The sequence below is a fragment of the Arachis duranensis genome, chromosome 8 (genome assembly GCF_000817695.3).
Source record: "Arachis duranensis cultivar V14167 chromosome 8, aradu.V14167.gnm2.J7QH, whole genome shotgun sequence".
In the NCBI taxonomy this organism is placed as follows: Eukaryota; Viridiplantae; Streptophyta; class Magnoliopsida; order Fabales; family Fabaceae; genus Arachis; species Arachis duranensis.
In genome coordinates, this window is record NC_029779.3 from 34,395,654 (window position 1) to 34,407,901 (window position 12,248).

Sequence of the window (12,248 nt, forward strand, 5' to 3'; positions counted from 1 at the left end):
ACCAGCGCTATTGCATAACTTCTCGTATGCCATGGCTGAAGCTTCTTTCTTGCACATAGCAATGTGTCCATGGCTTGCCATGGGGCACCTCACCCCATTTCTTCACCTCTCCAACAAGCTTGCAAACAGAGGACACACAATCTCTTTCTTCATTCCAAAAAGAACGATCTCAAAGCTTCAACACCTAAACCTCCACCCACACCTCATCACCTTCATCCCTATCACTGTTCCTCACGTCCATGGCCTTCCACATGAAGCTGAAACCACTGCAGATGTTCCCCCCTCCTCAATCACACACTTGGCCACCGCCATGGACCTCACACACAATGACATAGACCTTCTCCTCAAGGATCTAAAACCACAAATCGTTCTCTTTGATTTCCAGCACTGGCTTCCAAACATTGCAAGAAACCATGGCATCAAGTGTATCCAATACCTCATAGTTAACCCAGCTACCGTAGCTTACTTTGCATCCCCAGCAAGATTGGGCCAAGGAACCGAATCAGATCTCAAGAAACCGCCATCTCCAGATTTCCCTGATACTTCTTCAATCGAGCTTCGTGCTCACGAACTTCGAAGATCGGCTGCATTTAGAAAACTGGAATTCGGAAGCGGCGTTCTCTTTTACGATAGGCTCGGCACTGGTTCGGCTTTATCAGATGCGGTTGCGTTCAAAGGTTGCAGAGAAATTGAAGGTCCTTACGTGGATTATCTTAAATCGCAATACAAAAAACCCGTTATTCTATCGGGTCCTCTTTTACCTGAACAACCAAACACTGCCTTGGATGAAAAATGGGAATCATGGCTTAGTAAATTCAAATCCGGTTCAGTTATTTACTGTGCACTGAGAACTGAAAGCCCTATGGAGAAAAACCAAGTGCAAGAATTGTTACTTGGACTTGAACTAACAGGTTTTCCGTTTCTTGCGGTAATTAAACCCCCAATGGGATATGATTCCATTGAAGAAGTGTTACCAGAAGGATTCAAAGAAAGGACAAAAGAAAGAAGTGTTGTATACGGAGGATGGGTGCCGCAACAATTGATATTGGGGCACTCTAATGTTGGATGCTTCATAACACACTGCGGGGCGGGTTCTGTGACGGAGGCACTTGTGAATAAGTGCCAGCTTGTGTTGTTGCCAGGGCCGTACGGAGATCATGTGATAAATGCAAGAATTCTGGGAAGGAAGTTGAGGGTTGGGGTTGAAGTCGAAAAAGGCCAAGAAGATGGCTTGTTTAGCAAAGAAAGTGTATGCATAGTTGTTAAGACTGTGATGGATGATGAGAATCAAGTTGGAAGAGAGGTGAGGGAAAATCATAGCAAAATAAGGAATCTCTTGTTAGCTCCACATTTTGAGTCTTCTTGTCTTGATGATTTCATCCTTCGGCTTCATGATATGCTTTAAAATTATATGCTTGTCCATATAGATGTAAGCAACTTTTTACGTCAATAATGTTTAGATAAAGAACTCTCATCACAAATTATTTTTAGTATTTTTAGTTATTATTTGATAAACATAAATATTAAATTATTATTTCATTAATTTATATATATAAATTTTAAAAAATATAAATACAAATTATATTAAGGAGACTTCTTATACATACAAATTTTTTTAATATACAAATTTATAGAAGTCAGCCTAAATTCAATAAAAATAACTCTCAATTTAAAGAGCGTGTAAACATGTGTTTTTTCAACTTTGAATAGCGCAAAATGAGAACCGAGTCTTCTTCAACGTTTGTATTCCACATTTTCCTTCCTGCTCCTTCTCCTTCTTCTTTGCATTTCTTCTTCTTCTTCTTCGCGTTTTCATCCTCATCGTGGATCTTTTATATTTATCATTGTTGCTGCATTTTTTTCCTCCCCCTCTTTCTATTAATTTTACAATATTATACAAAATTTGCTGCAAATATAGAAAAATATTTATCAAAATAATAATACATCCAAATATATTCGTTTTACACCCAAATTTGCTGCAAATATAGAAAAATATTTTCTCTAATACTGCATTTTTCTTCTTTTTTTTCTTATTTCTTTCTTTCTTTTAGTTAAATGAATGTAAGTTCATCCTCTTTCAAACAATTTTCCAACATTACGTGTTTTTTCTTCTTCTTTGTTTGATTTTTTAGTTTTTATTCTTGTTAAGAGAGTAAAATAAGAAGAAATTTGAGAAGATAAAACAAAAAAAAAAAAGATGAATAAGAAAAAAAAATGGTGATGATGATAAAGAAAAATGAAGAAGCAGTAGAAGATGAGGAGGAGGAAGAGAAAGAATTTTGAATTATGCAGAACTTATCAGAATAAAAATACATCCAAATATCTTCGTGTTACACCCAAATTTGCTGCAAATACAGAAAAAATATAATATTTTCTCTAATGCTGTATTTTTTCTTCTTCTTTTTTCTTTATTTCTTTCTTTCTTTTAGTTAAATAAATGTAAGTTCATTCTCTTCCAAGTAATTTTGTAGCATTATGTGTTTCTTCTTCTTCTTTGTTTGATTTTTTGGTTTTTATTCTTATTAAAAGAATAAAACAAGAGAAAACTTGAGAAGGTAAAATAAAAAGAAAAATATGAATAAGAAAAAAAGAAGAAGAAGATGGTGATAATGATAAAAAAAGAAGCAGTAGAAGATGAGGAGGAAGATGAAGGGTTTTGAATTATACAAAACTTATCAGAATAAAAATACACCCAAAATTTTTAAAATATACCCAAATATCTTCGTGTTACATCCAAATATCTCCGTGTTATACCCAAATTTACTGCAAATATAGAAAAATATTTCCTCTAATGCTATATTTTTTCTTCTAAATTGAATCACACCTCAACCATTTGATTGGATTCAAAACAATGAAAAGAGGAGAAGAAATTCTAATGAAAAAAGAAGGAGGACGTGATGGTGTAGTATGTGCAATATGATACAAAATGCGTGAATATAAATGACTTGTAAAGACTTGTATGAAAAAACGTTTAAATGCAAAGAATAATTCTATATAAAGTTATGCGTATAAAATTTTAATAAATATAAATATAAATTATATATTTTTTGTGTAAAACGTTTAAAAATATGAATATTGACCAAAAATATAATATTTTTTGTCATGTAATATTACTTATTTAGATAACCAATTCGATCAATTTAAAATGATCTTAAATTATATAATAAAAATATAATTACAAATATTAAATATATAAAATTATGCATATATTATATTATATCAAATAAATTTAGATATTACCTCTGTAATATTACCTTTTTTAGGTCAACCAAATGCAAATTTATTGTTATTGGCTTATTGTTATCCGATAGGGATGCTTGTACTTTTAGTTCATTATTAAATTATTGAGCCAAAAAAATTTAATTTCTTTTATTAAGGTGTTAGCTAGATACATCTGTTTCATAATACAATAAGTAAAATAATATATATTTATATATAGGGTAAAGTATATTCTTTGTCTCTGAAGTTTGACAAAAATTTTAAAAATACTCCTAAATTTTATTTTGCTTCAATTTTGTTCCAAAAGTTTTCGATTTGCATCAAATATATCCTCGATGGCTAAATTTTCAAAACATTTAAGACTAATATAACAATAATGCATGAAAATTATACTTAATTTGTTTGTGTTGATAGTTGTTCTTATGAAATTGTTGTTGAATTAGTCTTAAAGTTTTTGAAAAATTAGCCGTCAGGGGTATATTTGATACAAATTGAAAACTTTTGGGATAAAATTGAAACAAAATAAAACTTAGGGGTATTTTTAAAACTTATTACATATTTTATTTAATTTATATTTTTACAATATTTATATATTTATCATTATTATCATATATTATAACTTGATAAGGAAAAATAAAAAAAAAACAAAAGAATAGATAAGGGATTTTTTTTTCTACTAGACCTCTAAGAAACCTGTTCTTAGCAACCTAGGTCACTGGAAGGATTTTCCCTACTAGACCTTCAAGGAACCTGTCCTTGACAACCTAGATCAGAGGGATGAAAATTGAATCACTCAATTTTCTCCATGCAACAAGCAAAGCAAATCACTCACCTCACTTAATCACACAATAAAAATGTGCATAAAGCACTAAGGAAATTTTATTCATCAAAATTATGTAAATTGTCCCACCAAAGGTATTTAAATAGACCCCTAACAAACTAGCTAAAAGATAAAATAATTAATTTAAATCAGATTTGATCTTATTAGATTAGATCAGATTTGATCTTATTAGATTAGATCAGATTTGATTTAAATTTTAAAATCCTAAAGATATGATAACTAATTTAAATCAGATTTGATCTTAATTGATTAGATCAGATTTGATTTAAATTTAAAATTCCTAAAAATACTACTAAGCAAATCGGAAGTAAATTAAATCTTCCAACAAACTCTAACAGCAAAATAAATTAAAATAAATTATTAAGAAATTCGAAAATAATAATAATTTATGCCTCCTACAGAATTTGAAAAGCATTATTGGGCTTCTTGCTATCCTGACTCAGCCATGGGCCTTATGAGTTGTTGCCCTTTCAACACTACTGTTTTTGAGACGGACTCTTGGTCTTCTTGATGTCCAAGACTAGCATGGTACAATTCTTCTAGTATTCAATTCCTTGAATATGACAAGATTACCATTTTGGCCCTTAACTTCAAAATGACGAAAATACCCTCTTGACCATGTATCATTCTCTCTCTTCAAAAAGATTCGTCCTTGAATCTTGAATAAGATGCTCTTCGTCCCTCCAAGGAATCCAAACCCAATCTCCGAGTTTAAATACCATTGTTTGATGGCTCTTTTCTATCCACGGAATTGTAGCTATGTCCCTCATGTGAGCAAGTTCAATCTTTCCAACCATGGTTTCACCATCTTGTCCAAAGTGTGCAATTTGTCTTTCTTCCTTTTCATCCATATTAATGCCTCCAGAATTGACCAGTGAATCTACAACGCCTGGAAAATTTGATATAAAAACACTAGAAATTTCGTGGTTAGATGTATGAGAAACTAAGGACTCTGTGGATTTCAATGAGACTAATGCACTCTTGTCTAAGCTAGAACTTTCTAGATCTCTCTCACAAGTATGTTTATTGAACTCAGATTCTTTTTCACTCATTGACTCCTCTCGCTCATTATTCTCATCTTTTCTCTCAAACCCCTCGCTTTCAATCAAACATGGATTCTTTTCACTCAAACACTCAATCTCTTTCTCAATTTCTTTTCTCTCATATTCTTCAAATTGCTCACATCCCAAGGACCCAGTTGAGAAATTCTGCACTGTTGAATCTTCCAAGGACACATCACCCTCTACAGCATACTCAACAAATTCTTTCATCTCTGGCTTTGAAGAAGAATGAAAGATAGGCGTAGAAGAATTCCTCTTGTTATGGCGAGCTATCATTTGTTGCAGCTGCTCCAAGTCAATAGCCAATTTGACCAAATTGTCCATGGTTCTGTAATGGTAACATTGGACTTCATCTGCAAGTTCTTCACGTAATCCAAACAAAAATCGATCCTTAAGAACCTCAGGACTCCTTTTAATATTAGCCATGTCCATCAAATATAGAAACTCCTTGTGGTACTCCATCACTGATTGTGAGCCTTGTTGTAAAGTAAAAAATTTTCCAAAAAATGTATTGTGGTATGATAATGGTACAAACTGCATCCTCATGATTTTCTTCATCTTCTCCCAACTGCTAATTGGGCGCTTTCCGTACCGTCTTCTAGATCTTTCTAATTCAGTCCACCATATACGGGTAGCATTGGAAAAATTGGCTTGTACCAGTTGAACCTTCTTTTTCTCTGAAAGGATGCAATTTGCAAAAATCGATTCTACCTTCCTTTCCCATCTGAAATACGTTTCAGGATTATTCGTCCCTTTGAATGCAGGGATTTGAAACTGAGAACTCTTTTTCGCATATGAGCTTCTTTCATCATCAATATCGTAATACTCAATCATTTTTTTATTTTTTTATATTTTTTTCAGACACTGACTTAAAGATAGGATAAATGCAAAAACAAAATTAAAAAAAGAAAAAATTTTTATTTTTTTTTACTCTAACGTGAATTTACAGAAATTAAAGAAAAAAAACAAAGAGACTAAGAAGACCCATGGAACGTGTAGATAAATAAGAATTTACTACGACATGTAACTGATACCAGATGATAAGGAAAGAAAAACAACAGGATAGATAAAGGAATTTTTTCCTACTAGACCTTTAAGAAACCTGTTTTTAGCAACCTAGCTCACCGGAAGGATTTTTCCTACTAGACCTTCAAGGAACCTGTCCTTGACAACCTAGATCAGAGGGATGAAAATTGAATCACTCAATTTCTCCATGCAACAAGCAAAGCAAATCACTCACCTCACTTAATCACATAATTTTATTCATCAAAGTTATGTAAATTGTCCAACCAAATGTGTTTAAATAGACCCCTAACAAACTAGCTAAAAGATAAGATAACTAATTTAAATCAGATTTGATCTTATTATATTATATCAGATTTGATTTAAATTTTAAAATCCTAAAGATATGATAACTAATTTAAATCAAATTTGATCTTAATTGATTAGATCAGATTTGATTTAAATTTAAAATTCCTAAAAATACTACTAAGCAAATCGGAAGTAAATCAAATCTTCCAACAAACTCTAACAGCAAAATAAATTAAAATAAATTATTAAGAAATTCGAAAATAATAATAGTTTATTGGGCTTCTTGATATCTTGACTTAGCCCAATGGGTCTTATGAGTTGTCGCCATTTCAGCACTACTATTTTTGAGATGGGATCTTGTTGATGTCCAAGACTGGCATGGTACAATTCTTCTAGTATTCAATTCTTTGAATATGACAAAATTACCATTCTGTCCCTTAACTTCAAAATGACGAAAATATCCTCTTGACCATGTATCATAACTGCAATTATATAATTTTTGCTAAAATTTTGAGTGATATAATATAAAATAATTAATGTTTAATTGTCGATAAATATATTACTATTTATTTTTATTCCAACTATAAACAAAATAAATAACCATCAAAAATAATTTTTTAGTAGTGTGATTCATCTCTTGGTTTTAGTTTAATTTATGTTTGAATGATATTTAGGTTCTTATAGATTTTAAAATTTAATTTTATACATTAAATTTTTAAAATTAGGATTAGGATGAAAATTTTATTACCTAAAAATAATATCAAAATAGATTCTATATAAAATAAAATAGAACATAATAAGATCTGATAATGTAAAAACTCATTTCTATTCGTTCCATTGTCATCCTACTTTTTTCTTCCTTTTTTTTAACGAGAATTCCTCTTTCTTTACAAACTCTAATCTTGTATAACTCTTACCTCGACTGGGCTTGGGATTGTTGCCCTGTTGAGTTTTTGTAATATGTATAATGTATCCGCAAAATAAGTGTTGGAGTTTGAATAGTACTTTGTATATATAATAATACATTGACTAATAACAAATTTTAAATAAAATTTAAATTTGCAATAAATTAATTCTTAACATTTTAAATTAGAAAATACCGTAAATAAAAAAAATAATTAAAACAAATTAAGGATGAGATGCTTAAATATATATTTAATTGGTCTTTTGCTTAATTTAAATAACAAAATTAAAAAAAAAATCAATGTTGATTAAGATTTTTTTAATAAGGTATTATTTTGGTCTTATCATTAAATTCAATTTTAATTTTATTTTTAATATCTTTAACATTTTATTTAAATTTTAAAATATTTTAAAGGGATTCAATTTTGTCTTCCCATTAAATTTAATATGAATATATAGCTAACAAATTGAGTGGCCTAGACAACATTAACAACAACCAAAAATTTCTTCTTATTTAATAATAGTATTAATTAAATCATTTTTTTTATTTCTTTGTGTAAGAGAAAACAACCAAAAAATTTTTTATAACACTTTTTTTTCTCATTTTTTCATGCACAAAATCTCAAATTTTAGCAATCAATCATCAACCCTCTAAAATTAAAAATTTTTTACATTAGAGATTATTAGTAAAATAATTTTACTTATGTATAAAAATAAAATATTATTAATTCTTTAATATTCTAGTTGTTCGTGTTAAATTTAAAAGTGAAACAACAATAAATTTATTTAAAATTTTTGGACACTAAAATAGAATATTTAAAATGTTAAGATTATATTAGTATTCAATTCGAACGTTTAGACTAAAATAATACTTTACTTTTTTATTAATAAAATAACTAAGCTCACAAAAATTTTAAGATAAATCAATATAGGTCAATGAGAAAAATGAAAGCATCAAATAAGTTTATGGAAAATTGAAATGTTGGATTTGTGGATTCTTGAAAAATTGTAATTCGCTATTTTGTCGGGGACCTAAAAATCTATCACTACAATATATTGTTCAAGGTCTTCTTTAATATTTTCTTTCCTTCTTGTGGAAACATATAAATCAACTGTAAAATTTTCTCAAAAAGTTATTTTGTATTTTTTATTTTTTATAGATTTATAAATTCATCGAAAAATTTCTCAAAATTCACCGGTCTTATTATTTGTTTTGTAGTCAATTCTATAATAAAAAAGCCTTTCTGTATAACATGAAAAAAATGTATAATCTATTTAAAAAATTAATAAAAATCAAATAACATTTTATTATTAAATAATTATCTAATTATTTATAAAAAAATCTTTATTCTCTTCGTAGACATAACAAAAACTTTATTAAAAAAGAAATATGAAGAATACTTTTGTCCAAATAAAAAAGTGGACTGCTAACATTATATTTATTCAAATGGACAAACATCACTATTGTAATCGTGATTACATATTAAAATACTTTTTAATATATATTTTATATTTTTATATATATTTTATACTACTGATTAATTTTAGTTATTGATTTTGGTGTATACCTAACATAATTGTTTCGTATATACAATACAATCTTTTATAATAATGAGCTGATTCAAGATCTTAGTCCAGATAAACCTTTACAACCAGGAATATCACGCCACTCAATCTCGCACTCTATTTCGCCGCACTCAACATTTTTCAATCTTAGTATCATATTTTGGACTATACAGCCATTGCGCCAAAAGCATGTGCTCTCTTCAGCAAGACAGTTAGTCTTATTTGGTTGAATTTTCTTTACCACACATCCATCTGGCAATCTCTCTAACCCCATCAAATAATAGCACCCGATATACGGCCTTAAGTCTATAAATGCATCTCCCATTTCATCGTCTGCAGTGAATGTGTCTTTGTCATAAACTTGCTGCAAACCCAAACATATATAATAAACAGGGATCATTCATCGTTATACTAGTCTCATCATATATATATAAAATTTTCTTGAATGTAACACATACCACAGTTATTGGAGTTGCAACATCCTTAACATAAAGAGTCAATTCTTCATTCCATTCTGGATTGATATTTTTGCGTATGAACGCAGTTTTCAACTTCTGCATATGTATCAAATTAAATAATCAATTTATTGCATTGCAATAATATTGTATTATTTAAGAATGTATATTTAATGAGAAAAAAATAATTAGATTTTGACCTGTTCTTCCATTTTGACAACAACATAAGGGTCACTAGAAAAAGTATCGCGTTTTGCGAGATTAATGCCTCTCTTAATCCTAAGTTTGATAAGACCAAGTATATCTTCCATTGAAATACTCCTTGTTGTTGTAGACACCGACACTTAAAATCACCAGAGGGACAATACTTAAGATCTTGATGATGATGTTGATGGTGCTTCTCTTGTTATCTACCAAGAGATGATTTGAATTTGAGAATTTGACGTATATCTATCTCTAATATATATTATCATTATTAATTAAAATCAAGAAGAAAGTGATAACCTAAAACTAAACAAGAATATGTTGTACGGTTATAAATTACAATCTATTAAACAGAATTACCACCAGTTCAACAACTGAACCTAACTAAAAGAATGTGTAACATAATGTGCATACAATGTTGTTGGTTGTTCGATTTTTAACGATGTAAAACATTAACTTTAAAAGTTCCGTTATAGAGGTGAGCCAAAATGGGTCCGTCGTTCCACAAATGGTTATTTTTCTGGTCGTGGCTTTCCCAAATGGAATACTGGTCCTTGTTAGCTTATGCAAAAATGGGCTTTATTGTTGTTTGGTATTTGTAATGTATATTTTGGCTATTCATTTAATTTGTGAAACATTTTTTGATAAGTTAATAACCTTGATATATATTTCATTAAAACATTTTTTTCTACCAAGGGTAAGCATTTTTTACCTCAACCAAATGTACACTTGTTATTGGCTTATTGTTAATTTGTTATCCAATAGGGATGCTTGCACTTTAAGTTCATTAAATATTGCGCCAAACATTTTATTTTTTTATTAGGGTGTTAGCTAAATTTGTTAGCATAATATAACTATAGCCATGGTCTTCGTTAATTATATATAGCCAAAAAAAATTTATTCGGTATTTTTTATTTTTTATTTATTTATAGACGTATAAATCTATTAAAAAATTTTCTCAAAACATACCTATTTTATTATCTCTTGGAAATACCATTTAAAATAGACATAATAAATATATATAAGACTTGGCCTCTTCGCCAATTCAACTTTAATAATGTGTTTTTGAATGACCAATTAACTGAATCTGTGTACATGATTCAACAATCAGCCTCCTAGATTTACAAGCAATGATCCCAGTCTTATGTGCAAATCAGATAGAGCCATTTACGATTGAAGCAGGTGCTTGGTTTGCTACTCTTAGTTTAACTTTTTAAGTTGGGGTTAAGTATTAAAATTGTCTCTAAGATTTGGGATGAAAATTAAAATTGTCTCTGACTTTTTTTATCATTAAAATTATTCTCGACCTTACAAAACATTATAAAATCATCATTTTTACTTTAATTTTATTTTTTTACTAAATTATCCTTAATAATTAATATAAATAATAAAAAAATATTAAACAAGAAAAACAAAATAGCCCCACACCCCTCGTACCTCCTCCCACCCCATCCCTTCAATTTTTTTTCCTTACAACTTCCCATCCCCTTCCATTAAAAAAAATTATTCGGTATTATAAAAAAAATTAGCTTGGAGTGCCGATCGTCTTCAGCGCGACGCATTCAGGTATTCTCTTGTTCTGTTTCAGTGTAATGAACCTTTGACATATCTATGGATTTATGTTGATTGTTTATGCTTGCAGGAGAATACCGTATGTGGTAGCTATGAAGCACAAGCATGGGGCATGTGCATCACTACTGAATCCCTCGTTTGCATAGCCCCTTGTGTGGTCCTCTCCATTGAAGTTCATCAACGAACTTAATCAAGAAGCCAATTCAATTCAATTCCACCCACTCTGCATCTGTCTCTCAAATTGGATTTAACAAGATATTATTTGTTTCAGGTTAGCGAATCAGCATTATGCTGCATTTGCTTTGAGCAAGAATGCACAATTGAAGTCAAGAACTGTGGGCACCAGATGTGTGCACTATGCACATTAGCCCTATGTTGCCACAACAAACCAAACCCTGCCACGGTTGCTCTTACGCCGCCGGTTTGTCCCTTTTGCCGAAGCGCCATAGTCAGGCTGGTGGGTAATGACTGAGGCTGGAGGGGATAGTGGTGATAATAGGGAGGATTTTTTTTTAAAAATTTTTGTTTAAAGGCAAAAATGTTCAAAAAATTTTATTTTTAGACAAAAAGAACGATTTTATAACGTTTTGTAATGTTTGAGATGATTTTAATAATAAAAAAAGGTCAAGAAAGAATTTAATTTTTATTCCAAATCTTAGGGACAAAAATAGTACTTAACCCTTTTAAGTTGTGTAGGTCTCCATTATTAAGTGGAGTTCACACAACTTAAAAAGATAAAAAATAAGAAAAAAGAAGCGGCCAAATAGTCATGGAGAGAAAGAGTGAGAAATAAGTCTTTTATTTTTTAAACAAAAACAAAACAGAAAGAGAGTGGGCACAGGATTCGGTGGTCCAGGAACCTTTGGACCACTTAGTGGTCCAAGTAGAAAACATGTTTTTAGAATTTTTTTTATCAATTGCTACGTAGTCCTTGAACTAATTTTAATTACAAATCAACCCCATATATTTTATTTAATTATAAAAATAGTTTTTTATTTTATAAATTATTATTTTATCAATTATCTATTATATTTATTAACAATCAAATACAAAAATAACAACCAATTATATCCTCCATTCATCCTAATAATTCCAATTGATTAAAAAATTAACGTT

The 12,248-nt window shown here is 29.8% G+C and overlaps 2 protein-coding genes across 2 annotated transcripts; one reads left to right on the forward strand and one right to left on the reverse strand.

The window, feature by feature from the left end:
• Nucleotides 1-8: 8 nt before the first annotated feature.
• Nucleotides 9-1,405, forward strand: LOC107462408 (cyanidin 3-O-galactoside 2''-O-xylosyltransferase FGGT1-like). The gene has a single exon (XM_016080983.3). It carries the CDS (start codon nt 32-34, stop codon nt 1,403-1,405), a length of 1,374 nt encoding a protein of 457 aa, XP_015936469.1. The 5' UTR covers nt 9-31.
• Nucleotides 1,406-8,956: 7,551 nt separating this feature from the next.
• Nucleotides 8,957-9,667, reverse strand: LOC107462281 (protein C2-DOMAIN ABA-RELATED 7-like). The gene is made up of 3 exons (XM_016080859.1): nt 9,557-9,667; nt 9,360-9,455; nt 8,957-9,265 (listed from the first exon to the last, which is right to left on the reverse strand). Exons 1-3 carry the CDS (start codon nt 9,665-9,667, stop codon nt 8,957-8,959), a joined length of 516 nt encoding a protein of 171 aa, XP_015936345.1.
• Between the last annotated feature and the right edge of the window lie 2,581 nt (nt 9,668-12,248).

Coding starts and splice junctions, on each gene's coding strand:
- LOC107462408 (XM_016080983.3), top strand. CDS start 32: ATGGCTGAAGCTTCTTTCTTGCACATAGCAATGTGTCCATGGCTTGCC.
- LOC107462281 (XM_016080859.1), bottom strand. CDS start 9,667: ATGGAAGATATACTTGGTCTTATCAAACTTAGGATTAAGAGAGGCATT. Junction 9,456..9,556: donor TTGTCAAAATGGAAGAACAG/GTCAAAATCTAA, acceptor ATACATATGCAG/AAGTTGAAAACTGCGTTCAT. Junction 9,266..9,359: donor TTGCAACTCCAATAACTGTG/GTATGTGTTACA, acceptor TTGGGTTTGCAG/CAAGTTTATGACAAAGACAC.